Raw genomic sequence first — 27,571 nt, 5'->3', positions numbered from 1 at the left:
AGATAAAAAGGAAAGGGAAGGGAGCAGAGGGAGGCGGGACCTCATACCACCAAAAAAGCAGTGCTGGGAGCAAAGCATCTCCTTTGGATTCAGGGTCCCTAGTTGAGAAGCTCCTAGTCCAGGGGAAGACTGATGAGAAGGCCGACAGAAAGAGAACGCTTCCCCTGGAGCTGACGCCCTGAATTTGGACTTCTAGCCTACTTGACTGAAAAAATGAATTTCTCTTTGTTAAAGCCATCCACTTGTGGTATTTCTGTTACAGCAGCACTAGATGACTAAGACAGGGGCAGACAAACTAGATAAGGGAAACGGAACCAGAAGGGAAACGATGAGAATGTTCATGCATTGTGAAGAATGTAACCAATGTCACTGAATAACTCGTGGAGAAATTGAATGGGAACCTAAACTGCTGTGTAAACAAAAAACACAGTATTATTTGAAAAAAAAAAAAAAAAAGAACGAGTGCAGGCGTCAGTTGGGTGCAGAAACAGTTTTAATTCTCTGTTCCATATGTACCTGCTGAGAGACTGTGGGGCCTTGGTTTTCTTGTCTTCAAAATGGGTATGTGAGAGTATCTCCCCTCCCCGGGTCATTCTGAAGACTTAATGTGACCATGCATTTAGTAAAGCACTTTACCTCAGGCCGGCACAATGTAAATGCTCTGGAAGTGGGATCCGCTGCTTGTTTTGGCAGTAACCACGGCCCAGCCCGAGGCACAGACCATAGTCTTTAACTAAGTCTTCTCCTTTCCCCACTGCTCAGGCCCCCTCACCTCATTCCCCACAGTGAACCGGATTGTGTTGTCTTGCTGCATCTTCAGGAAGCCGTTGATATTCAAGTAGAACCTGGCAATGGGTGCAGGGCAGGCACAGCTGAGAGTCCCAGTTTCAGGACTCTCACAACCACATTCCACCCTGTTCCCTCCCTTTGGTCTTCCCTGTATTCTTTGGGGATCTGGGGATCAGGAAGTCCCTCTCAGAGTCTACTCTGTGACCTGGGCTCAGGAAAGGATACCTTTTCCTGGGGATGATGGGCCCCAAGCCATTGCTGCTGATATCCACATGCATGACCACGCTGCCGTTCTTGATGGGCATGGGGGTGTACCAGCCCATGGAACACACCTCCTCTGCACTGCAGGCTTCTGCTGGTAGATGGGGGACACTGAGGCTGCTGGGGTCTCCCAGTGGTCCCTTCCAGTTCACAAACCACACTGGGGTTTCCCATGCCCCCTCTAGGCCATGGACTCCTCTGATTGCTCCCAGGTTCTCCTCCACAACATGGACCCCACTGAGGCCTCTACCATCCCCGCTTTTCAGCCCTCAATCACACCAGGCTATGGCCTATCCAGGTACCCTCCAGGCCCACCTTTGCTGCGGAAGGGAGCTGCTTCCATCTGGATCTGTAGCTGCTCTATCTTCCATCGGCGGAAGTTGACTGGAGAATGGAAGGTGACCAGCACCACCGGCTTTAGCCCCGTCAGGTGGCCCTTACGGATCAGGGCCTCAGAGGGCTGAGGACGAGATGGCCCCACAGGTATGTCCTTAAGAAAGCCGCTGGGTCCCCCCTGCCTTTACCCCACCTTTAGTAAGTAGCCTGTCTTCCAGGGCTGGCTGGGGACAGCCAGAGAACACAGTCTACATTTGGGACTGGGGTGGGGGAGGGCTGAGGCTAGGAGAAGACAGAGGGTTTAGGGCTGTGGAGGGAGACACGGAGGTCTTCTTGGAGGAGGAGAATCCAGAGCCAGGGGCTTCAGACGGAATTTGGATATAGGGAACACATGGGGGAGGGCAGCATGGAGTGTGCAAAAGTGTAAAGAAGGAATACATCTGAACCCCAGAACTGCTAGTAGCCTCTTTCCTCACACCAGGAATTTCCAGTCCCACACCTGAGCTGGGCTTCCACCTTCCCTACTCTGTCACTCCCACCAGTCAGAGGGCAGCCAGTTTCTGGAGCTGGGGCCAGAGGGTGGAGGCATAGGATGAGGCAGTTAGACAGGAAGAACTGAAGAAAAAGGTGAGGGGGCAGCCAGGGGCAACCTCTCAGAGATGCCAGGATCCTCAGGACAGGCAGGGCTTAAAGTGGAGATGGAAGGAGGGAAGGAAAAGGGTGCTCCCTGTATAGAGCAGCATAAGCAAAAGCCTGGGCACTCCCCCAGGAAGGGCTACTCTAAAGCCACTGCGTGCAGAGCTGTGGGACCAGGGCTACAGATGCAAAAAGTCCAACCACCTTTGCATTCTGGTGGGTGCCTCGGCCAGGGCCCTTTCAATCCTGCCGACTATGCCAGTCTCCAGCCATACTTCTGGGTTCCCAATCACAGGAGAGCAAGGCTGGTGGAGCGGGGCCTCCACTCTGTCAGGGCAACAATGGCCGCTACCACCCTGGTCCTATCCACACTCATCTTCCATGTGGACACTGCAGCTACCGCCTCACTATCTCCTGCTCCCACAGCTTCCCCCACACAGCGGGAGGGATCCTGTGACACCTGAGTCAGATCACATCACTTCTCTGCTCAGAACCTTCTCATGGTTCCATCTCACGGGGTAAAAGCCCAAGGGCTAACTATGGTCCACGGCTTCCTCACTGATCTATCTCTTCCCACTCTCCCCATGCTCGTTCTGCTCCAGCCACGCAGGCCTCCTCAGACTCCTTGGACATACCGGCTTCCTTCCTACTTTAGGGCATTGCATTGGCTGTTCCCTCAGCCTGGAATGCTCCCCAGCTCTCTTTGTCACTGCCCTTTTCGTCATTTAGGTCTCTGCTCAGAGAGGATTTCCTTAGCCACCCCTCCTTTCCTAACATATCACCTCATTTTATTTTCTTCTCTGCACTTGTCTCTAGCAGAGATATTTTAGGTACTTGTTGATTGTCTGCTTCCCCAGTAGAGTGAATCCATGAGAAAAAACCTGGCCATCTTGTTTACCGCTGTAGCCCCTGCAACCAGAAGAGGGTCTCATTCACGGTAGGTGCGGAATGGACAGAAAAGGTATTATTACCATACTTTTATAGAGAAGGAAAGAAGGATCGAGGAGTAAAACCCTGTCCAGGGTCACACCCTAGGAAGTTCCTAACATTCACTAAGCCCTTCCTATGAACCAGGCACTGGGCTAAGTACTTCACACATATTTCATCATTTAATACTTATAACGGCCCTGTGAGGTGAGTATGATTGTTAATATACTCTTGTCAAAGATGAAGAAACTTTGGAACAGAGAGGTTAAGTAACTTGCCCAAGACCACACAGCTATTAATGGCAGAGCTGGAATTTGAACCCAGGCATCCTGGCTCCCTGGGTGGTGCAAACGGTTTGCACTTGACTACTAACCTAAAGGCTGGCAGTTTGAACCCACACAGTGGCACCATGGAAGACATGCCCGGCAATCTGCATCTGTAAAGATTACAGCCAAGAAAACCCTGTGGAGCATTTTTACTGTGTAACACATAGGGTCACCATAAGTCAGAAGAGACCTGATGGCAATGGGTTTGGTTTTGGTATTATCCTGGCTCCACAGCCCAAAGGGTCAAGATTATGTTGTACTTCCTCCAGGTAAATGTTAATCAATGGCAGACTCAAACCCAGGTCTGCAGCCTCAAGAGCTCCAGTTCTGGGCCACAACACTCTACTGCCTTTCAAAAGGCTTACTTGAGTCAAAAATTTTTGCAAAAGAAACACAAAGTTGGAGGGCTCACACTTCGAAACTTACTGCAAAGCTACAGTAATTGAGATTGTGTGGAACTGGCATGAGGACAGACAAATAGAGCAGGGAAACAGAATTGGGTCCGAGTAAACCCTGACATTTGTGGTCAGTTTATTTTTGACAAGGGTGCCAAGACGATTCAACGGGTGAAAGAAGAGTCTCTTCCACAATAGTCCCATGTAAAAGTTGGACCCCTACCTCACACCATATACCAAAATTAACTCAAAATGGATCAAAGACATAATGTAAAATCTAAAACTAAAAAGCTCTTAGAAGGAAACATAGGAATATATGTTTGTGACACTGGGTTAGGCAAAGCTTTCTCAGACAATATCAATAGCACAAGCAAAAAAAGAAAAAATGGACTTTAATTTGGACTTCATCAAAATTAAAAACTTTTGTGCTATTTTATGGTAGGTGAATTACATATCAATATAAATAAAAACTTTTGTGCTTCAAAGGACACCATCAAAAAAGTGAAAAGACAACCTGATAAGGCACTAGTATCCAGATTATAAAAAGAACTTTCACAACTCAACCATAAAAGGACAAATAATCCAATTTTAAAGTGGACAAAAGATTTGAATAGAAATTTTTCCAAAGAAAATATATAAATAGCCAATAAGCACAGGAGAAGATGCCATCATCAGGGAAATGCAAATCCAAACCACAATGAGATACCATTTCACACCCACTAGGGACCACTACCATAATAGCAGGAATGGTTATAACCAGAGAGACAGATAATGAAAAGTGTGGTGAGGATGTGGAGAAAATGAAACCCTCGTACACTGCTGGTAGGAATCTCTGAGCGGTACAAATGGTTAATGTGTTTGGCTGCTAACCAAAAGGTTGCGGGTTCAAGTTCACACACAGGCCCTTTGGAAGAAAGCCCTGGCAACCTACTTCTGAAAAATCAGCCATTGAAAACCCTATGAAACGCAGCCCTACTCTGATACACACAGGGCCACCGTGAGTCTGAGTCGATCTGACGCCAACTCGTAGCATTACTGGCAGCAATGGAAGACGGCGTAGCCATTTTGGGAAACAGTTTAGCAGTTCTACAACGAGTTAAACATAACCCAAGAGACCTAACAGAAGTGACTGGAACAGACATATGCACACCTGTGTTCACTGCAGCACTGTTCAAAGTAGCAAAAAGATGTAAACAACTTAAGTGCCCTTCAACAGAATGAATGGATAAATAAAATGTGGTACATACATACGATGGAATACTATGCAGCTATAAAGAATAATGATGAGTCCTTGAAACACCTTATAGCATGGACAAATCCGGAGGACATTATGTTGAGTGACATAAGTCAATCACAAAAAGACCAATATTGTATGATCCCACTTCTATAAAAAGACAAGGATAGGTATACAAACAGAAATTGACGTTCATTGATGGTTACCAGTGATGGGAGGGGGAGTGAGGGAAAATCACTCTCTAAATAGTAGACATTTGTTATTTTTGGTGACAGAAAAGGTAATTCTGAATGTGGGTGAAGTGTGCACAACCTGACCGAGGTAAATGATGACACTAAGACGTACACAAGAGATAAGGGATGTTTTTGGTAAATGCCATATCATATACAATTTTGCAACAACAGCAATAACTAAAAATATGCATGTAGTTACATAGGTAAATATGCATACACACATGTGTACAGGAAGGTGTACGTGTGTATCCACGTGTGCGTGTATAGGTGTATCTGTAGGCACACGTGCATACATGTAAGCGTGTGCTACCTGTATATTACCTATATAATTACGCACATTGGGAGCACAGGTATGTATACTTCGCAGACATAACCAAACACCTTACGGCATTGGCTTACTGGGTTTGAAGGCTTAGGACAATAGTCTCACGGGACAACTCGGTTAACTGGCATAATGTAGTTCATAAAGTTTATGTTCTACACCCTAGTTTGGTGAGTAGCGTCTTGGGTCTTAAAAGCTTGCAACTAGCCATCTAAGATACAACTATTGGCCTCTACTTGCCCAAAGCCAGAGGGAAAGAAGGAAATCAAAGAGTCAAAGAAGAAATTAGTCTATGAGACTGACAGTCTACACAAACCACAGCCTCATCTACCCTGAGACCAGAACTAGATGACGCCCCGCTGCCACTACTGACAGTTCTGACCAGGGACATGATAGATAGTCATGGATAGTATGGGAGGAAAACGTAGAACGAAACTCAAATTCTTAAAAAAGGCCAGACTGACTGGACCAGTTGAGACTAGAGGAAACCCCGAGATTATTTCCCAGAGATACCCTTTAAACTCTGAACTGAAACCACTCCTGGAGGTCACCTTTCACCTAAATAGCGATCGGCTCGTGAAATAAACAATATCACTTGGCAGTACCGTGTGCCTTTAAAAAAAACAGAAAGTCATCTATGTGACACCCAACGGTCAACAGTTCCTCCAAAGCAAAGATGAGAAGGTAAGGGGGAGCAGAGAAACAAGATTAATGGAAATGGGACAACCAGAATGAAATAATGAGGATGCTGACACATGGTGAAAAATGTAACCAATGTCACTGACCGGTATGCAAGCAATTGTTAAAAAGGGAACCTAATTTGCTGTGTAAACTTTCACCAAAAACATAATAATATTTTCTTTAAAAAGTTAAACATTGAATTCCCATTAAAAAAAAAAAAAACCCACTGCTGTCAATTCCAACTCCTAGCAACCCTACAGGACAGAGTAGAACGGCCCCAAAGGGTTTCCAAAGCTGTCATCTACTGAAGCAGGAGCGGCTGGTGGGTTCGAACCACTGACCTTTTGGTTAGCAGCCAGCACTTAACCACCCCGCCACCAACAGGGCCTAGCAATTCCAATCCTCAGTATGTACCCAAGAGGAATGAAAGTATATGTTCACACAAAAACTTGTACAGGAACTTTCATTGCATCCTTATTCCTAATCAACCAGAAAAGTGGAAATGACCCAGATGTCCATCCATAGATGAGTGGATAAACACAATGTGCTCAATCCATGTAAGAGCATACACTGGGCCATCAACAGGAAGTTCGGATACATGCTACAAAAGGCATGAACCTTGAAAACATTACCCTAAGTCAAAGAAACCAGACACGAAAGGCTGCAAGTTGTAGGATGCCATTTATAGAAATGTCCAGAAGAGGCAAACCCATAGAGAGAGAAAGTAGATCAGTGGTTTCCAGTGGCTGCAGGGAGGGGGTAACAGGAAGTGGCTGCTAACAGCTACGGGGTTTCTTTTTGGGGTGATGAAAATGTCCTGGAATTAGTGGTTATGATGCACAACTTTGGGAATATACTACAAACCACTGATTTATACACTTTAAAATGGAGAGTTTTATGGTATGTGAATTATATCTGTTTAAAAAAATACAGCAAAAAGAAAAGCCTACTTGAGCTCCTACTATGTGCCTGGTGGGGTACTGGGAGCTGTACACGGATAGTCTTCTTGAATTCTTAGGGTCCCCCAGGGTCAGATGGTGCCACCACTATTAAAATGTTAGAGATGGGGAAACTGAGGCTCACAGAATGAGCCCAGTCTCGATGTACCCACTCACCGCTCCCTCGCAGGAGTAGTTGATCTTCAGGAAATAAGGGAAGCCCAGGTATTTCTGCAAGGAGAAGTCGAGTGAATGTACAGCGCCGGCGGGGAGCGGGTCCAGGCTCCCCCGCCCTGCCCCGTTGGCCTAACCTGGATCCCCTCACCTCCTCCAAGTCGATTGGCTCGTCCACCAGCGTTCTGAACACGCTCTCCACTGTGTCCACGGGTTCTTGATGAAAGAAGCGGTCGCTCGCACTGTTCTGCCCTACCCTATCGAACTGGTTCAAGACAAACTGCCAGGTGCACTCGTCATCTAACGCCCACAGCCTCCATGGCGCCAATAACATCGTCAGGAGTGCCTGCAGCACCTGCAACACTGGAGGTATCCGCCCCGCAGGGACCCTGGGGGACATCGCCGGGCAGGGAGCAACCTGGCCGGCACCTGGAGAACCTGGGGGTCAACGCCTGCCTGCAAAACGGCGCTCCGGAGCCGCTGTCAGAGAGGACGCCCCGCCCCTACTCCTGACCCCGCTCTTGCTCCGGGCTCCGCCTCTGCTCTTGCTCCGGGCTCCGCCTCTGCTCTTGCTCCGGGCTCCGCCTCCGCTTTTGCTCTGGGCTCCTCCTCTGTTCTTGCTCCGGGCTCCGCCCCGGCTCCAGCCCTTGCACCTGCCCCGGGCCACGCCCCTACTCTTACTCCGGATCCCACCCCGGCTGCTACTCCGATCCCCGCCCCTACCGATGCTCCTGGACACACCCCTGCTCCTGCTTCTCGTTTCGCCCCGCCTCGTCACCTCGCTCCTGAACCCTGCCACCTTACTCTTTGCTCTGCTCCTGCTCTTCGCCCCGTCTCGGTTCCTCGCTTTGGTCGCGCCCCTCCTCCTGCTCCTCCCCCTGGTCACCACCTTGCACCTGCCCTTTGCTCTGCCCCTATTTCTTGCTCCTCCCCTCCTCTGTTCGCACTGCCCCTTCTCGGCTGCTAGCTTTCTTCCTGCTTTGATCCTGCACAGGCCTTGGGTTCGGCACCCGGTCCCCCGCTTCTTCTGGTCTTCCCGGATCTTCTCCTCGACTTGGCCCTTCCCCTGTCCCCACCCCTGTTTTTCGCTTGGGGCTCGCTCTAAGCTTCGCTTCCGCTCCTTACCCCGCCCCTTACCCTCGCCCCGCCCCTTCCGGCCCCGGGTCCCCTCCTCGCCCCGCCCCTTCTCTCCGCCCGCCCTCTCCTCTCCCTTCGCCGGCTCCTCAAATTTCGCTCTGTCCTTGCCCTGCAGCTTCTCGCCCCGCGCCCTCTCCTCGCCCCTCGGTCTCTCCTCGCCCCGCGCCCTCTCGCCCCGCGCCCTCTCCTCGCCCCGCGCCCTCTCCTCGCCCCGCGCCCTCTCCTCGCCCCTCGGTCTCTCCTCGCCCCTCGCCCTCTCCTCGCCCCTCGCCCTCTCCTCGCCCCGCGCCCTCTCCTCGCCCCTCCGTCTCTCCTCGCCCCTCGCCCTCTCCTCGCCCCGCGCCCTCTCCTCGCCCCGCGCCCTCTCCTCGCCCCTCCGTCTCTCCTCGCCCCTCGCCCTCTCCTCGCCCCGCGCCCTCTCCTCGCCCCGCGCCCTCTCCTCGCCCCGCGCCCTCTCCTCGCCCCGCGCCCTCTCCTCGCCCCGCGCCCTCTCCTCGCCCCGCGCCCTCTCCTCGCCCCTCCGTCTCTCCTCGCCCCGCGCCCTCTCCTCGCCCCTCGCCCTCTCCTCGCCCCTCGCCCTCTCCTCGCCCCTCGCCCTCTCCTCGCCCCGCGCCCTCTCCTCGCCCCTCGGTCTCTCCTCGCCCCGCGCCCTCTCCTCGCCCCTCGGTCTCTCCTCGCCCCTCGGTCTCTCCTCGCCCCTCGCCCTCTCCTCGCCCCGCGCCCTCTCCTCGCCCCTCGCCCTCTCCTCGCCCCTCCGTCTCTCCTCGCCCCTCGCCCTCTCCTCGCCCCGCGCCCTCTCCTCGCCCCGCGCCCTCTCCTCGCCCCGCGCCCTCTCCTCGCCCCTCGCCCTCTCCTCGCCCCGCGCCCTCTCCTCGCCCCTCGCCCTCTCCTCGCCCCGCGCCCTCTCCTCGCCCCTCCGTCTCTCCTCGCCCCTCGCCCTCTCCTCGCCCCGCGCCCTCTCCTCGCCCCGCGCCCTCTCCTCGCCCCTCGCCCTCTCCTCGCCCCGCGCCCTCTCCTCGCCCCGCGCCCTCTCCTCGCCCCGCGCCCTCTCCTCGCCCCGCGCCCTCTCCTCGCCCCGCGCCCTCTCCTCGCCCCGCGCCCTCTCCTCGCCCCTCGCCCTCTCCTCGCCCCTCCGTCTCTCCTCGCCCCTCCGTCTCTCCTCGCCCCGCGCCCTCTCCTCGCCCCTCGCCCTCTCCTCGCCCCGCGCCCTCTCCTCGCCCCTCCGTCTCTCCTCGCCCCGCGCCCTCTCCTCGCCCCGCACCCTCTCGTCACGGGCCCTCTCTTCTCCGCGCCGCATCTCCTCAACTTTCGCCCTCTCGCGTCGCACCTCCTCGCCACCGGCCCTCTTTTGGCCGCGAGACCCCTCGTGGGTTTTAGCTCTCTCCTCACCGCGCGCCAGCGCTGACTTCTCCATCTGCGCCTTCTGAATCCTCACCTTTTTCTCCAACTGCGACATTCTCCACCCGCCCCCTTTTCTCAGCCTCCCTTTCCATGCCCTGGCCCTACCTGCTCCCCGCCGCGCCTCCTCTAGCGCCGCCCGACCTCATCGCCCCACTTCGCGTCTTCGCGACCCCTGCGTCTCGCCTCGGCCTGTCCCCTCCTCTCTGGTGCCCCTTCCCTCCCCTTTCCCCTCCCCCTCCCCTTCTATCCTTCCCCCGTCCCCACACCCCGCCCCGGGCTGGACCCCTCTTCTCCCCGCCCCGCGGTACCAGTGGCTTGGTTAAAACCGGTCAACCGTCACTTGGCCGCTCCAGTCCCGCCCCTCCTGCCCGACCTCAAAATGGACGCCCACACCGCCACAACCGACTTCCGCCCGTTTCAAGGCACGCCTGCCTCGCGCGCCTGTCTCCATGGTAACCCGCATCCTCAACAGGCGCCAAGAGCTTGGAGGCGGGGGCGGGCTCAAGGGCCGAGGAGCGCTGCGCCTGGCCGGCAGAGGATGCTAGAGACCCTATGCGATAGTAGAACGGCCTTCAGGCAGCTCCTATTGGTTGTCTGGCAACAAGCACCACCCCTACTCGTCCTTCTACCCAATCAGGCTTTTATACCAAAAATGCTCCGCCTACATTTAAGACCGAATCAATCTACGCACTACTATCCTCCCCCCCAAACCGTGGGCAACTCTCGGAGTTGTTGTGGGAAGTAAGATAACACGTGAAGAGTGAAGCACGGTACCTGGCATCAAGTAAATTAATCTCAGTCAGTTAACAGTTTCCATTTGCATTCTGGTGCCAGGCAGTTAAGCGACTCAGAGGCTGCAAAGCTGCTGATCTTACCCTAAGCCAGGGGTTTTCAAACTTTGGCGTGCATCAGAATCGCCAGAAGGGCGTGTTAAAACAGGTTGTTGCGCCCCACCCCCAGAGTTACTGATTCGGTGGGTCTGGGGGGAGTACAGTCAGAACGCTCCATAGAAGGGAGCTTGGAGACGGTCTCGCTTACTCTGGACTCGTCATAAGGAAAGACCAATTGCTGGAGAAGGAAAGTACACTTGGTAAAGTAGAGGGTTAGTGAAAAAGATGGGGACCCTCAATGAGATGGATTGACACAGTCGATGCAGCTATGGGCTCAGACAGCAACGATTGTGACAACGTTTTGTTCTGTTACACATGAGGTCATAACATGAGTCAGAGCCCACTTGATGGTACCCAGTGAAAACATCTGGAGTGGGGCGCGAGAATTTGTGATTCAAGCAAGTTCCAAGTGATACTGATGGTCTGAGGACCATACCTTGAGAGCCAATGCTCTAAAAGCCTCCATGACTCCCCAGGTCCTGGGGAAATAGCCAGACTCCTCAGTGTGGTTTGCAGAGCCCTGTATAATCGCATCCTTGTCGTCCTATGCAGGCTGATCACCTTTCTCCCTCTTTATTCTACAGCCCTCCCCAGCACAGAATACATGCTCTATGTGAATGAATGGGTGCTGGAAATCTATCCTCCCCACCCCCAAAGGCCAGGGAGGGGTGACTTCCTCTGAGGGAAGAAACTCAGCAGCTGTGTACCTGAGCCCTTCTAGACTTACCGGAGTCAGAGTGTGTTGGGTCTCCTCATGGAACCCCCAAGTCAGGAAATACAGCCCCAGCAGGGGGAGGTGCCTTTTATAGATCTTGATGTACAAGGTGGTTCAGTACAGTATTGTTTAATTAGCCAAAGTGTGGAAACCATCCGTATGTCCATCAACAGGGCATGCTGGAAAAACCTGTGGGGCATGTATCCTAAAAGGTACTGCAGGTATAAAAAACGATATCAGAGACCTACTGCATTTCTCTGGAATGCTGTCTAAATTACACTGCATTGGTGAAAAAAGGTGGAGGACTAAGAAAATATAAAAACTGTGTATTTATGTATCATATATAATAGAAAAAGCAAGGTGTAGAAATGAGAATAATCATAATTTGCCAACGTTCTATTGAGTGCCAGACACTGTTCGTAGGGCTTGGCAGATATCAAGTAGTTGAATTCCCAGACCAGCCCACGAGGTAAGTGTTGTTATCATCCCATCTCACAGATTAGCCAACTGATGCACAGAGAGGTGAATTCACTTGCCCAAAGCTACATGGCTGGGAGTGACAGGGTTCAGATTCATACCCAGGTACTTTGTCTCCAGTCAGTAATCATAATCATATCACCATAGTAGGTACTGCTTGTGTGGAGTTAAATTTTTAAAAATTAAGGAAAAAAAAAAAGACATATGCATAGAATATGCCTGGAAGACCTGAGGACTCAATCAACACAGTCTGAGTGTGAGAGAAAGACATACTTTACACTGTACAAGCTTTTGCACTTTTTGGATTTTTAGCACGCACTTCGTTTTGTTTAATGACTTGCACTAATCAGGGCCTGGTTTCTTTTTCCAACGAAATTTGGAAGAAGTGGTGAGGAGTGGAAGCCAGATCACACTAGCACCTCCCTCAAGTATGTGATGGGGGGAGCAACTGCCTCCTCAGCCCACTGTAGTCTTTAGCTACAAAGAGGCAGACAAGGACCCCAGTGAGGAGCCGAGAAGCCTGGGGAGGGTAGGGAGGGTTGAGGAAGAGTGAAACAAGGGACGCTGCTCTGCTCCCACAGGACAAGGTGACCAACCAAAACCTTGTTCAAAGTCTAGCTTTGGATTTTCTGTGTGACCTTGGGCAAGTTAGTTAACCAGGCTGGGCCTCCTTTCCTCATCTGTAAACTATGAAGAATGTACCTAAATTACATGGTTGTTGAGACAGTGTGATGGTTAATGTATGTGTCAACTTGGCTAGGCCATGATTCTCAGTGGTTTGGCAGACACTATGTAATCATCCTCCATTTTGTGATCTGATATGAGTAGTCAATCAGTTGGAAGGGGAGTTTCCTTGGGGTTGTGGCCTGCATCTATGTGGATGTTCTGGCAAAGCTTGAGTGCTCTGTCTAGATCCTGAGTTCATTCATCATCCTCTGACTTCCAGTTCTTGGGACGTTAGCCAGTGGCCTGCCGTCTGACCTGCAGATTTTGGGTTCGTCAGCCCCTGCAACCACGTGAGTCAGGGGAAGCCTCCGTCCTGCTACCTGACCCACAGATTTGGGACTTGCCAGCCTCCACAACTGAACCCAGCCTTAGAGAGTTAAATGCATTATGTATAAAAGCCTTGGAACAGTGCCTGGCACATAATAAATCCTATATACTTGTTTGCTATCACTATTATTAAAACAATCTTTTATGACTTTTTAGCATGATTTGATAATGTTGAGTTCTTCTTCCTTAAAATTCTTCCCTCTTCCAATACTCCCCACCCTCCTGGTTTTCCTACTTTTCTCTAGCACTCCTTTTCTGTCTCCTTTGTAAGTTCATCCCTCTGGCATCAGGACATTGGTTGAATGGCCATTGCTCACTATATGGGGCTTTATGTTAATTAGAAAAAGGTGCCCCCTTTGGACATATTTAATATTTAGCCTTGAACTTCAGATCCTACCTGTTACTACCCTGTCAGTCAGACATCCCTCATGTAGGTCCCACCCCGCACAGTTGTACATACATGATGGCCCTGGCTAATCAATGTCCATTCTCCCAACCTTCTGCCATTCTCACAGATGCCCAGTTTTATTAGGTTATTCACCAGCCTCCAAACAGAAACCCCAGCCTCAGTCCGGGGGTACAGGGGGAATCCTGGAGTCCAAGCTAATTATGGCAGCACCATCACTCAGGCCAGTGATTGGCTCAGGAATGGGCACTTGAGCCAATATTGGTCATAAGTCCGCTAAGAGGCTTTGGGAGAAGGTTTCCTTGCTTCCAAAGAGACACACACGGGGAGAGATGATCCCTCTCCTTGCATCAGATCTTGTGGCTACTTGCAATGCACGGACTTGCAGCTGTCACTTAGGAACCATGATGGAAGCTCAAGTGGGCGCCAAGCCTTCAGGTGAGGGTGGCAGAGACAGAGGGAACCTGGAGCCACGAGGGCCTCCCAGAACTGTAGGTGGTATTGTTTCTGAAGCCTTCCCCAGCTCTGGGCTTCCTGGTGATATGTAATATATATTCCCTCCTATTGTTTCAGCCAGTGTGAGTCAGGGTCAGGTCTTTGTTACTTGCAGCCAAAATTTTTCCTAATTGATACAGATACCCTAAGGCTGATTTCTCAAGGAGCCCTGTTGGTGCAGTCGTTACAAGCTGGGTTGCTAACCCAAAGGTTGGTGGTCTGAACCCACCAGCCGCTCCGTGGGAGAAAAGACCTGGCCATCTGCTCTGTAAAGATTCCAAAAACTGAACCCAGTGCCGTTGAGTCGATTCTGACTCATAGCCTAGGAAACCCTGTGGGGCAGTTCTACCCTGTTCTATAGGGTTGCTATGAGTCGGTGTCATGGATTGAATTGTGTCCCCCAAAATATGGGAATCAATTTGGGTAGGCCATGACTCTCAGTATTATGTGATTGTCCACCACTTTGTCATCTGATGTGATTTTCCTATGTGTTGTAAATCCTGACCTCTATGACGTTAATGGGAAACCCTGGTGGCATGGCAGTTCGAATCTACCAGATGCTCCTTGGAAACCCTATGGGGCAGTTCTACCCTGTCCTTATAGGATCACTATGAGTTGGAATCGACTTGATAGCAACGGGTATGATGTTAATGAGGTGAGATTAATGGCAATTATGTTAATGAGGCAGGACTTGATCTACAAAATTGAATTGTGTCTTTCGCCAGTCTCTTTTGAGACACAAAAGAGAGAAGAGCACAGAGAGACAAGGGGACCTCATACAACCAAGAAAGCAGTGCTGGGAGCAGACTGCATCCTTTGGACCTGGGGTTCCTGTACGAAGAAGCTCCTAGACCAAGGGAAGATTGATTGCAAGGACCTTCCCCCAGACCCTACAGAGAGAGAAAGCCTTCCTCTAGAGCTGGCATACTGAATTTGGACTTCTAGCCTACTCAACTGAGAGAATAAACTTCTCTTTGTTAAAGACATCCAATTGTGGTATTTCTGTTATAGCAGCACTAGATGACTAAGTCAGTCGGAATTGACTGGGTGGCAAATGGCACCTAACAAGGCTGATCTCTCTTCAGCCTTCCCAGGGCTGTCTCACCACCCTCACGGTGTCGGTTCCCTCATCTGTCTCTGCCTCAACCTTTCCGACCCTGAGTCCTACCCTGGGGATCCTGGGACCCCTTGATTCCTCCCCCGGGGATCCTGGGACCCCTTGATTCCTCCCCCGAGTGTCCCTTGAGCCTCTCATATCTACCATGTTCCAAACTAACCTCGGCACCTCCCACTAAACCTGTTGTTTCTCCCAGGTCCCTATCTCAGGGGCAGCTGTCCATCCCTTGAACCCTGTCCAGGCCTTGACCCTCCCTCAAGCCTGTAAGGCCCATGGCCCGTTCACTTGACCTCCTCAGCATCCCTCCACCCACCTCTCTTCCCATGGCCTGCCCAGCCCTGTCTCCTACTTTGTTCCTGCCCCAGCCTCCCCTTGGGCACCTGCCCCAGTCTCCTTGTCTGGTTCACCTCCACAGAGCAGCCAAGGGGATCTTCTAAAGCCTGAACTTAACCATAACCCTCTCCTGCTTAAGGCCTTTCCATGGCTCTCTAGAGCCCTCAGGACAGAGGACAAATTTCCAAGCTCATCATTTAAGGACACATAAGAGGTACCCATGTCTAACTCTCCACCTTCCTTCCCCCATTCACTTCATACTCTCATACTCGTCATAGTAAATTATTTGCCAGCAGCTGATGGCCAACATGCTTTCACACCTCCAGGCCTTTCCCCACTGTGATGTGATGGATCGTTTTGTGTGGCCTTTCTCACAATGGTCTTATAACTCCCACCCAAGTGATCGGTGGAACCGTGCAAATAGGTAATTGTGGCTCACCAAAGGGATTGGTTGGTCTTGCCATCCCACTGGGCTTAAAATGAGCCATCCCACAGGTGGGAAGAGAGGATCTCACCACCACTAAGAAAGAAGAGCCAGGAGTGGAGTATGTCGTTTAGACTCAGAATTCCTTCGCTGACAAGCTCCTGGAACCAGGAGACAGAGAGAGAGAGAGAGAGAGAGCTGCAACACTGAAGAACTGTAACACAGCAAGAAGTGGCAGCAGAGAAATGGCAGCAGAACCAGGAGACTGACAGGAGAAAACCGAGCCCAGGGAGCAAGAAACCTGAGCACCTTTGGGCAGGACGATTGCTGGTGGAGTAGGGTGCCTCCAGGCACTTTGTGGAGCTAGGTTTGCTGACTCTTGGAGCTAGAGACGAACGCCTTTGGGCCAAGGCTTACTGGTGGAGTAGGGTGCCTCTGGGCGCTTATCGGCAGAGCTAAAAGAGCTTTCTAACACTTGCTGAGCAGGGCTGAGGTGAGGGCCAGAGGGAGGCGTGCCTGTGGGCATGGCTGAGAAGAGACTGTCCTGATCGAAGAACTATACCCTGAGAGTTCCTGAACCTCAATTGTAACCTGTTAGTTCCCTAATAAACCCCATAATCGTGAATATTGTCTGTGAGTTTTGTGCGGCCATTGCTACAAATTATCGAACCCAGCAGGGAAGTAGAGAGTGCTGTGGGAGGGATGGTTGGTGTCAGAGTTGGTAAAGAGGTTGGAGGGTAGGGACATGTCTGACCTCTGCCTCATAGGAATCACCCTTGGCTGTCGATCTTGATTCTCCTTCCCTCTTGTGAAGTCTGAGGTCTGACACTTCCACCCTCATATTATTTTTACACCCACACAGAGTTTCTTCTGCCTGAGATGCCCTCCTAGACTGTGAGAGAATAAATTTCTCTTTGTTAAAGCCAACCACTTGTGGTATTTCTGTTATAGCAGCGCTACATAACTAAGATAGAGGGATTTCTGGATGAATGAATATATTCTTCCTATTTGATTTGAGGAAATCAAGGCTCTGAGAGGGACAGTCACTTTCCCAAGGCCCAAAATGAGGTCCGATTCCATTGCCTGGTAGAAGCGACAAGTGGTTGAGTGATAGAGACAGATGGAGTGTATAAAGGGGTGAGAAACAGAGAGCGAGGAGGAAAGACGGAGATAGTGAGAAAGACAGAAAGCAAACGAGGCACAGAGTGTGAGGGAAAATGAGAGAAAGGGGAAGGGGGAGAAAGAGGCAATGCTGGTGCTCAGTGGAGCCCAGGACCTGGAAACTGGGCACCCACCCCTCACATCCAGCCTGGGGCTATAAACGAAGGACAGTTGGTCACCATGGCTCACAAACACTGGTACATGCAGTGGACACTCTTGTGCTGTCAGCTCCGATCCAGTGCACACCTCAGCACCAGGCCAGTTCCTCTCAGCCTTGGGGCACCTGCCTCAGCTACCTGGGGATGGAGGCGTAGTCGGCGTGGGAGCCGGCAGTGAGCTGCTGGTGCGGCTCTGACGAGGGGTCCAGAATGTCCACCCGGTCATCCTCTTCCTCACTAGCACTGGCAGGGCATGGAGCGGGCATCAGGATGAGCTCTGTGAGGCCGTGAAGGTCAGATACGTGGCGGAAAGTCTGCAGCACCAGCACCATGGCGACCAGGCCCAGGAAGAGGTAGGCTGCAGAGATGGCAGAGGTGATGGGGGGACTTGGGGACTCATGCCCCCAGGCAGGACCATGACCTCACAGGACCTCCCGGGGTGCAGCTGGATCCCTCTTAGACCTTCTGTGGTGGGGCTGTGCACCCTCAACTTCCCCCTGAGGTAGGCCATGATCCCTCGGACCCCCGGGGCCAAGGCCAACCAGCCACCCTGGACTCACCTGTGACCAGTACTTTGTAGAGAGCCCGATAGGGCTGGCCAGGGGCCTCCCCAGGCACATAGTCACCCAGGCCAATAGTGGACAGGGAGATGAAGCAGAAGTACAAGGCATCCAGGAAGCTCCAGGCCTCCTCAAGGTGGATGAAGACCACGGCTGGCACCAGGAAGCAGATGGTCACCACGACCCCCAGCAGGACCACCAGGTGCCAGCGGGCTGCCCGCCGAGGGTCCCAGCCTCTCCGCAGGCTCAGCCAGGACAGGGGTTTGTGGGTCACCAGCAGTGACAGGCGCTGGGCTGAGGCTGTCAGCAGCAGCATGGTGGCCGGCACACCCAGGAGTGCAAAGGTAATGGCGAAGGCCTTGCCCCCGTCGGTCAGCGGCGTCGTGTACCCATAGCCTGTAGGAGCGAGGGGAAATCCTTCTGCCCACTTGGCACCTCCATTCAGGGGGCTGTGGATACCCTAACTGAGGTCAATTTCACCCCCAAGCCTGCCCTGAGAGTCTCTCCTATCTCCCGTGATGGCACCTCTATCCTTACAACTGCTCAAGCCAAGAGCCTTGATGTCATCCTGACTCCCTCCTCACACACATCCACATTCCATATGCCAGGGAATCCTGTTATGTCAACTTCAAATAGTCCCAGAGCCCACCCACTGCCCCCTCCACCCCGCCACTCCCCATGGCACCCACCGTGGTCCTGTCCACCGCAGCAGGACAGTGCAGATCCTCTTTCCTGGTCTCTCTGCTCCCACTCCTGCCCACAGTCTGCTTCCCGCATGCAGCCAGAGGGACTCTGTGATCACCTGAGTCAGGTCACATCCCTCCCCTGCTCAGAACTCTCCATCTCACTCAGAGGGAAATATAAAGTCCTCCATGTGGCCCACAAGGCCCCACATGATCCGACCCCATACTTCCCACCTTCCCCACCGCCCACTGTCCTGGCCACACAAGGCTCCTCGCTAATAATTGAACAGACCTGCATGCTCCCACCTCAGGGTCTTTTCCCTGGCTGTTCTCTCCCTGTGGAACACTCCAGGTATCTGCTCACTCCCTCCCTCCTCGCCTTCAGCTATTTGCTCCAACCTCACCTTCTCTGGGATGCCTTCCCAGACCACTTTATTTGAACTGTAACAAGCTCTTAACACCTACTAGCATACTAAGCCATCGATTCTGACTCAGCAACCCTATCGGACAGAGTAGGACTGCCCCATAGGGTTCCCAAGGAGCGCCTGGTGGATATGAACTGCTGACCTTTTGGTTAGCAGCTGAGCTCTTAATCACTGTGCCACCAGGGCTCCTTCAAGCATACTATATGGTTTACTTATTTGGTTACTGTATCTCCCCTAGGGTGTCACTTAGCTCCAGGGGAGCAGGGGCTTCAGTGTGGTTCACTGGTGTACCCCTGGCATCTGCTGTGAGTGGGCACTCAATCAGTATTCGTCAAAATAATGAAGGGTGCGGGCTCCAGCCTGGGTCTGAGCCTCAGTTTGTCTGCTCTAAAGTGGGTCTGCCAAGCCCCCCACCCCAGGCTCCCAGAGGACTGTGGGAGACAGGAAGGTCAGTGTGGGTGTCAGCTCTGGAAACAGAAACGTGACAAAGGGGAATTCAGGGATGGTGGGACTGGCTCACTTTGGCAATGTCCGATTTAAAGGTCTCTTTTCGTTTCCCAGAAACCCTGGTGGGGCAGTGGTTAAGAGCTACAGCTGCTAACCAAAAGGTTGGCAGTTCAAATCCACCAGTCACTCGCTGGAAACCTTATGGGGCAGTTCTAGTCTGTTTTGTAGTGTTGCTATGAGTCGGAATTGACTTGAGAGCAACAGGTTTGGTTGGGTTTTTGGTGTTCGTTTCCCAGAAGGGGCCCTGCTGGCACAGTGGTTAAGCACTCAGCTGCTAACTGAAAAGTCGGTGGTTCGAGGCCACCAGCCGTTCCTCGGGAGAAAGACACGGCAGTCTGCTTCTGTAAAGATCATAGCCTTGGAAACCCTATGGGGCAGTTCTACTCTGTCCTATAGGGTTGCTATGAGTTGGAATCAACTGACAGCAATGGGTTCCACTTGTTTTTTTTCATTTCCCAGATAAATCAAACCAAAGGGTCAGATATTTGACTGGGGTGGTGAGGAGTCTGGTTTACATTGACAATAAAATGTTATACTAGATCTTGTCTCTAGGCCTGTGATCAATAATAACTTTGGTGACACTGCATACGTGAGCAGGCATTCATTTGTGCCTGTCTTCCATATAAAAGAATTCCCTGGTTTTAATCTGGACCCATGGCCATCTGACATAAAGACAGTTTCCCCTTCCTTCGCAGCTAAGCGTGACTCTGTGGCTAACACCTGGTCACTAAGGTATAATGAGAGAAACAAGCAACTTCCAGAAGGTGTCCTTAAAGGGAGGAGGGATGCCCATCTCCCTCCTGTCCTCCCTCCTGCTGGCTGGAACACAGATGTGAAGGCTGGAGCTGAACAGCCATGTTGGACCATGAGGTGATCTTGGAAAGAGAAGCCAGGCACAGAGGAGTAATAAAGGAGCACCAAGCAGAAGAAGCCTGGGTCCCTGACTGTGCAGCATAATCCCATCTTATTTAATCACTGCAATTTGAGGTTTTTCATTTATGATTCCGACCCTCATTAATACAAGGGTTTTGATGAAGGAACTCCAGCAGCCTGGCTGAAACGTCAGGTTTGCAAATGACACAAGATCCTTATAAATACAAAAATCAGAGAGTTAAACAGGCCATGAGTCTCAGTTTATTACTTCAAAGAGCCAAGGTCCAATCAGTGCCTTGCCATTTATCCTCAGCATGACCTCAGCCAAGATTCCCCTTCTCTGAGCCTCAGTTTCCTTCTCTGCTAAATGGACTTATAAATAATCCCTACTTCAAAGGCAGCAGCAATAATCTGGTGGCACAGTGGTTAAGTGCTCAGTGGTTCGAACCCCCCCAGGCGCTCCACAGGAGAGAGATGTGGCGGTCTAAGTCCATAAGGATTACACCACTGGGACCCTATGGGGCACTTCTGCTCGGTCCTATAGGGAGGATCGCCATGAGTCAGAATCAACTCAGATGCACTGGGCTGGTTGGTTGGCTGGTAGGTAGTAATGATCTTAGGAGCTCTTAGATGGTGCAGACAGCTGAGCACTCGGCTACTAGCCAAAAGATTTGGTGGTTCGAACCCACCCAGAGGCGTCACGGAAGACTGCTTCCAGAAGCTCACAGTCTTGAAAACCCTACAGAGCAGTTACTCTCCGCACGAACGGCTTTGCCGTGAGCTGGTGCGGACTGGACGACAGCTAACAACAGCGGCGATAACCTTTCAGGTCCCAACAAGCTGTGACACCTGGCGAAGGTGAGTAAAGATTGACAGTCACGGTGACGCTTTCTTTCCTTCTCCAGGTCCCTAGTCTCAGGTAGCCTGCCCCTTCGCCCCGGGGCCTCGCTTATAGCAAGGCTGCCTGGATTAACTCCAGGCCCCAGGTCTTCCTCAGAAGAGGAACACAGGGAAATTGTGCGAAGAGGTCTGTCTGAAGATCGGTTCATTTCTCTTCTGCTTCTGCTGAAACACTCAGGGCTCCCGGCTTCACTCGCAACGATAATGGTAACTGATCGCTCAACAGTTATCACCACGTTACTGAGCGTTCCCCATTGTGCCAGCACCTCACACACGTCACCCTCTCACGCCAAGCCTAAGAGAGCGCGCTGTGTGGCTAAAAGCATGGGACTCAGACTGGATGGTCTGGGTTCACATCTCCGCTCTATACCTTCCTAGCTGTGTGACCTTGGACAAGTGGTCTAACCTCTCTGAACTCCAGTTTCTGTTGCTAAAAAATAGGGCTAATAGTGGTTTCCTGCCGCATAAAGCTGTTGTGCTGATTAATTGGCTAAAGCCCTTCTGTTATCAGTCTTCCATCAGGCTATCATCATCATTATGAAGTGGGCAGTGTTATTTTTCCCATTTTACAGATGAGAGGACGCTAAGGCCTAGAGATGAGCAGCAGCTGAGCAGGGATCCAAACCCAGGTTTTATCTGCCTTGTGTCTGGGTTTCCTCATCTGCCCCACCAAGGACAACCCAGGTCCTGGAAGGAGGTGGAGCGAGGTGCAGAGATGACCCAGTGAAACCCAGGAGCAGGTTGGGGCTGCCCAGCCAGGGTAGGGAAGAAGAAGCCTCAGGGAAAGCCAGCAATTCCAGAGACTGTCAGGGATCATTCCAGGTCTGCCACTGTGGCTTCAGCTTGTCAGTCCACACAGCGAGGCACCCAAGTCAAAGGCCACCCACCCTCTATTGCTGTACTTCAGGGCCAGGACGGGGAGTTTTACGCCTGGGGTGGCCCTGTCCCAGCCTCCTCCCCTCCCAAATCCCAAACAAAGAGAGAACGAGAAAGTTTGGGGACTGAGGCTGGGTGACAGGAGGGGTGGCAAGGTGGGACTCCTGATAACACAAGGATTTCCCAGGTCAGAAGAGTGCTGGGTGGGAAGGGTTTCCCAGGGGGATTCCACCTGAGCAGGAGCTCAGGGAAGGGGGTTTAGGGTTGGTAAACTTAGATCAGGGGCTAGTGTCCCAGTTCAAAATGGATCCTGGTTTGGGGCTGGGGTCCTGGGTCCAAAGGGAGAAAGGAACAGGAACTGGTGGGGAGTTTTCTAGATCACAACTGGGATTGGGAGAGAAGTCTTCAGGCAGGAAGGGCTTCTGAACCCAGGGATGTCTAAGGGGACGTGATACGGAAAGACATTGTTAAGGGGTGATTAGGGAGGGAGGGGTCTCAGGCCTCGGTGAGTGTGAAGTCAGGGCTACTCTAGCAAACACTGCTTGCTGCACCAATGGTGCAAACCAGTCCAGGGAGACTAAGCTCACCCACTTCTGACGCCAAATTGCGTGGTGGGTAACAAATCCTACTCCACATGCCAGCGGTGTCCTATGGAAATCTCAGTGTCCCTTCCCTGTTCAGCATAGACCCCAGCAGCCTTTCTCTCTCTCACCCCCAGTCACCTGAGGCTAGGTCAGGAGGTACCAGCCGCAAGCTTGAAAGTCCACGTGATTCCCTCTACTTCAGACCAGCCAGCCACTACTCTTCTGGGTCCTATAATTTGCTGGAACAACTCACAGAATTCAGAGAGTATATATAAATGAGGGGCCCTGGTGGTGCAGTGGTTAAGCATTCAGCTGCTAACCAAAAGGTTGGGAGTTTGAATCCATCAGCTGCTCCTTGGTAACCTTATGGGGCAGTTCTACTCTGTCCTATAGGGTCACTATGAGTTGGAATCGACTCACCAGCAATCAGTTTGGATTTATATATATATATATATATATTCGACTTGACGGCACTGGGTGGGTATATATAAATGAAGAGATGCATAGGGGTCACAGCACAGAGCTTCCATGTCCCAAATAGGGACATGCTACATGACCCTGTTCCATGCATGGTCATCAACCAGGAAGCTCCATGGTCTCCATGTTCAGGGCTCTTACGGGCCTCATCACATGGCCATGATAGATTATCATAGCTCATGAGGCTTAGTCAGGACCAAGCTCCCAGGTGGTTCCTCTTGGTCTGGTTAGCCCCCCCATTCATTAGCCCCAGGTGTTGGTACGTCTTAAAAGAACCAAGAACAAAGGCCAAACGCCTTTCTGCAAGGTGATGCCATACTTCTCACACTAAGGGTCAAGGGATAAAAACTGTAATGGTTTGAGTGGTGTTATGGATTGAACTGTACCCCATCTTGCCTCAAAATATGTGTTGGAATACTAACCCCTATACCTGTGAATATAATCTCATTTAGGAATACAGTTTTTGTCACATTAATGAGGACATATCAGTGTATCTTAAACCAATCACTTTTGAGACACAAAAGAGTAGATTAGGCACAGAAGCAAGGAAGCTTCAGTGCAATGGATCGCTTTTATATGACCTTTTTTGCCATGGTCTTATACTGTCACCAAACGACTGGATGGGACTATGCAAATAAGGTGCTTGTGGCCTACCAAGGGGATTGGATAGCTTGCTAATAATACAAATAAAGTGCATGGCACCCTTGTGGAGTGGGACCCTAACAAGGGGATTGGTCAGTTTGCCATCCCACTAGGCTTAAAAGGAGCCATCGCAGAGGAGGAAACGGGAGACCTGACTACCACCAAGAAGAAGAGATGGGAGTGCAGCACGTCTTTTTGGACCCAGGACCCCTGCGATGAGACCTCCTAAACCCAGGAGACACAGAGAGAACTGCAATACCAGAGACAGTGAGAAGTAGTGGCAGAGAAATGGTGGCATCAGAACCAGGAGACCAGCAGGATATGAAACAGTGGGCTCCCTGGCCCATGGAGCAAGGCTCTTACAGTGGGTGTGCCAACTCAGAGTGAGAGAGCTGAGCACCTTCAGGGAGGAGGCTTCCTGGCAGAGTCGGGGTGCCTCCAGCCACCTGGCGGCGGAACTAGGCTTACCAATCAATGGAACAATAGGGCTGAGTGCCTTTGGGTTAAGGTCTACTGGTGGAGTGGGTGCCTCTAGGCCTTCACTTTTCAGCAGAGCCAAAAGATCTTTGTAACACTTGTCCAAGCAAGGCGGAGGCTGGGCTGGCCCAAGAGGCCCAAGCTGTGGGCTAGAGAGAGGCCTGCCTGCACCACGGCTGAGAAGAGGCTGTCTTGATCAAAAAACTCTCCTGAGCACTCCTGAACCTAAACTGTAACCCGTTACTTCCCTAATAAACTCCATAACTGTGAGTATGCTATGAGTCCTGTGGGGCCACCGCAACAAATTATCAAGCCCAGCGGAGAAGTAGAGAGTGCTGTGGAAGGGATGGTTGGTGTCAAAACTGGTAAAAAGGTTGGAGAGAAGGAGGTATGTTTCAGCTCCTCTTCATAGGACTCGTGGGCTGTTGACCTTGATTCCCCTTCCCCCTTGTGAAGTTAGAGGAAGTCAGACACCTCCAACAGGCCATTTTCACAGCAGCACGGATGGGGGAAGGTAGACACCATAGGCCACGTGAAGATCACAGCAAGGAACCAGGAGCAGAAGCTGAAAAGAGACAGGACCTTCCCCCAGAGCTCACAAGCACAGAAAGGCTTCCCCTAGAGCCAGTGTCCTGAATTCAGACTTCTAGCCTCCTGAACTGTGAGAAAATAAACTTGTTTGTTAAAACCATCCGCTTGTGGCATTTCTGTTATAGCAACATTAAGAAACTAAGACCAATGGATATTGGAGAAGGGCCTGGGGTACAGATGGCCTGGAGTCTCCTTGATGGAGAGGAGAATTTCAGGTTCCAAACAGGCTGCAGCAATGTTGGAGTGGTGAGAGGGGTACCAGCTGTGGGCCAAAGGAGTCTGGAGGGGTGCCAGGTACCTAGGAGAATCCCTTGCTTGGAAAGTCCAGAGTGGGCAGGAGGTTTTGGGTAAGGGGTAACAGATAGAGAAGTCCCTGGGCTGGCGGCCTATCGGGGGAGGGGCCTTGCTTTCACTCAGTGACAGTGTGGATGGCATTGGGGTCCCTGATATGGGCCCAGGTGGTTCTAGAGGCTCTCAGGGTCCAGAAGGGAGTGAGAGTGTCAGCTAGGGGTTTCCAGGTTCAAAGAGGCCCCTATGGGAAGTCCCTGGTTTGGAAAGGACTAGTGGTTTTTGCTGGAGGTGGTTTTGGGGCTGAAGGTTCTTGGCTGGAGGGCACCTGGTTGGAGCTGGTGTCCTTCCAAGAGGGTGCTCTGGCTCCCTCCTTGGTGGATGTCTTAGTTATCCAGGGCTGCTATAACAGAAATAGCACAAGTGGGTGGCTTTAACAAACAGAAATTTATTTTCTCACAGCTTAGGAGGCTAGAAGTCCGAATTCAAGCCACCGGCTCTCTCTCTGTTGACTCTGGGGGAAGGACCTTGTGTCTTTTCAGCTTCTACTGCTCGGTTTCTTGGAGACCTTGATGTGGTATGGTATCTCTCTTCCCCCATCTCTGCTAGCTTGCTTACTTGTTTAATCTCTTTCATATCTCAGAAGAGATTGACTTAAGACACACCCTATACTAACAGTGTCTCACTAACATAACAAAGAAAACCCATGCCCAACTGGGGTTATAACCACTGCAGGGGTTAGGATTTACAACACATATTTTGGGGGGCACAATTCAGTCCATAACAATGGGTCACTTTCATGCACCCACAGTTGGGATCTGCCAAGGGTCTCTGAGTTGGGAGGCTCAAATCCAGAGGGAACTGAAGGGTATCTCTGTTGGGAAGGAAATCCTGTACTGCGGGCTACCCCTGTCAAGATGGGCTGGGGTCCCTGGGGAGAGTCCTATGTCTGCAGTGAGGGATACTTGCTGGAGAGTCTGGGGTGGGGCGGTCCTCGGTCTGGAGAAGGGCAGGGGCCTTTTGGGTAATGGTTTAGGTCCAGAGGGCTGAGAGTCTCCAAATCTTTGCTGAGAGATCTCTTCCAGGAGTAAGGTCTTGCCTGAGGAGCCCTGAGGGGCAGGGTAAGGCCGTGTACCGAGGTTTAGGGTTCTGGCTGGAGTTTCAGGGCCAAGAGGAAGTTAGGGTGAGATTTCCCGAGGGGCAGGGAACTGGAAGGGCATATCTGGACTGTCAGGTGACTTTGTTGGAGGAATGGCCTTCCTGCGACCAAGAGAAGGGCCAGGGTCCTTTCATGGCTGATGTCAGGTCCAGAGGTGGTGAGGGTCTCAGGTGGAGGGGCCTGGGACCTCACTAGAAGTCTCTGAGGTTGGTCCTAGGTCCAGATGGGACTGGATAGACCCGGGTCTCAGGAGGAGTGGGGGCGAGAACTGGGGTCCCAGACGCCCGCTGGTAGGTACTTTGAGAGGCGGCCCCAGCCCGGAGGAAACTGGAGCATTTCCTGTGAAGGGGAAGGGCTCCCCAAGGAGGGCGGTGACCAGGAGTGTAGGCTCTAGGTGCTTGTTCGGGGTTTTGAGGGGACCCTAGGCCCAGAGGGGGTTGGGAGTGATCCGCTCCGATAAGGGAATTGGGTGAGGGTTATCAGGGCCTGGTGGGGCGGGGACGCGACAGGGGTCCCGGGTGCTAGCTGGCGGTGCTCACATACCTACGGTGGTGACCAGCGTGCTGGCAAAGAAGAACGCCGAGACGAAGTCCCAAGTGGCGTCCGAGACGTTGGCGGCCCCCGAAGCGTTGGCGAACACGGCGCGCCCCAGCCGTCCGGCCGCCAGCACCCGCTCCACGAAGGCGTCCAGGGCGGGGGCGGCCACACACGGGCTGCGCTGCAGCAGCTTTGCCCGCAGCGTCCCCAGCTCGGCACGGAGCCGAGCCTCGTGCGGCCCCTCCAGGCGCGCCACCAGCAGCGCGCCCAGAACCAGGTACGCGGCGTAGGCGACCAGGGCGCCCGCCAGCAGTGCGCTCCGCCGCATTGCGCCCGCGGGACCCCCTTCCCGCCAGCCCCCGGCGGCCCCGCTGACGTGGCCCCCGCCTGTCCGGCGCCCAGAGACTGCTTTCAGTTCCGGGAGTGCTACAAGACCGGCCACAGGCGCCCCGAAGAGGAAGAGGAGGAAATAGGGGAGGGCGGGGAGGAGAAACGCTCCGCCTCCGGGAAACTGAGGCACGCCCAGCCGCCAGGTGTTAGTACCTGTAGGGTGGAGACAAGCGCTCCGGGACGCTGGAGACCAACAGGAGGCAAGGGATGAGGGTATTTTACCTTCCCTTTGGAACCCTTGGTGGCGTAGTGGTTAAGTGTTACGGCTGCTAACCAAAGAGTCCGCAGTTCGAATCCGCCAGGTGCTCCTTGGAAACTCTGTGGGGCAGTTCCACTCTGGCCTATAGGGTCGCTACGAGTCGGAATCGACTCGACGGTACTGGGTTGGGTTGGCTCTTTTTTTTTTTTTTTTTTTCCGCTCACAGGAGAAGCGGCGGAGAGAATCTGAAATCTCCTTTCGGCTCGCGGACCGAGGAATCTCCCCCAGGCTTCTCAGGGCTTCTGCGTACCGCTGCGAAGGCTGTGCACTGCATCAGGGCGCATGGCTGAAGGGATCAGTGGGGCCTGAAATGCCGCCTTAGCT

At 52.3% G+C, this 27,571-nt stretch overlaps 2 protein-coding genes across 6 annotated transcripts in view; both read right to left on the bottom strand.

Annotated features, from left to right (window-relative positions):
* The window catches only part of CATSPERG (cation channel sperm associated auxiliary subunit gamma), a 36,078-nt gene extending 27,683 nt beyond the window's left edge, over nucleotides 1–8,395 (bottom strand). For all 5 annotated transcript variants that reach the window (XM_064293588.1, XM_064293587.1, XM_064293590.1 and 2 more), the window contains exons 1-5: nucleotides 7,404–8,395; nucleotides 7,256–7,309; nucleotides 1,366–1,510; nucleotides 1,015–1,141; nucleotides 773–845 (exon numbers count right to left, since the gene is read on the bottom strand). In XM_064293588.1, coding sequence (XP_064149658.1) covers nucleotides 773–845; nucleotides 1,015–1,141; nucleotides 1,366–1,510; nucleotides 7,256–7,309; nucleotides 7,404–7,652 — 648 coding nt within the window. In that variant the 5' untranslated portion in view covers nucleotides 7,653–8,395. The remainder of the gene's footprint in view (nucleotides 1–772; nucleotides 846–1,014; nucleotides 1,142–1,365; nucleotides 1,511–7,255; nucleotides 7,310–7,403) is intronic.
* A 3,113-nt stretch (nucleotides 8,396–11,508) lies between these two features.
* Nucleotides 11,509–26,926, bottom strand: KCNK6 (potassium two pore domain channel subfamily K member 6). The gene is made up of 3 exons (XM_010600377.3): nucleotides 26,605–26,926; nucleotides 17,580–17,975; nucleotides 11,509–17,377 (listed from the first exon to the last, which is right to left on the bottom strand). Exons 1-3 carry the CDS (start codon nucleotides 26,924–26,926, stop codon nucleotides 17,154–17,156), a joined length of 942 nt encoding a protein of 313 aa, XP_010598679.2. The 3' UTR covers nucleotides 11,509–17,153.
* Nucleotides 26,927–27,571: the final 645 nt, after the last annotated feature.

Source organism: Loxodonta africana, chromosome 11 (genome assembly GCF_030014295.1).
Source record: "Loxodonta africana isolate mLoxAfr1 chromosome 11, mLoxAfr1.hap2, whole genome shotgun sequence".
Taxonomy (NCBI): Eukaryota; Metazoa; Chordata; class Mammalia; order Proboscidea; family Elephantidae; genus Loxodonta; species Loxodonta africana.
Note: the sequence above shows the minus strand (reverse complement) of the source record. Positions and strands in the feature narration are given on the sequence as shown.

Coding starts and splice junctions, on each gene's coding strand:
- KCNK6 (XM_010600377.3), bottom strand. CDS start 26,926: ATGCGGCGGAGCGCACTGCTGGCGGGCGCCCTGGTCGCCTACGCCGCG. Junction 17,976..26,604: donor CACGCTGGTCACCACCGTAG/GTATGTGAGCAC, acceptor TCGCTCCTACAG/GCTATGGGTACACGACGCCG. Junction 17,378..17,579: donor CTACAAAGTACTGGTCACAG/GTGAGTCCAGGG, acceptor CCATCTCTGCAG/CCTACCTCTTCCTGGGCCTG.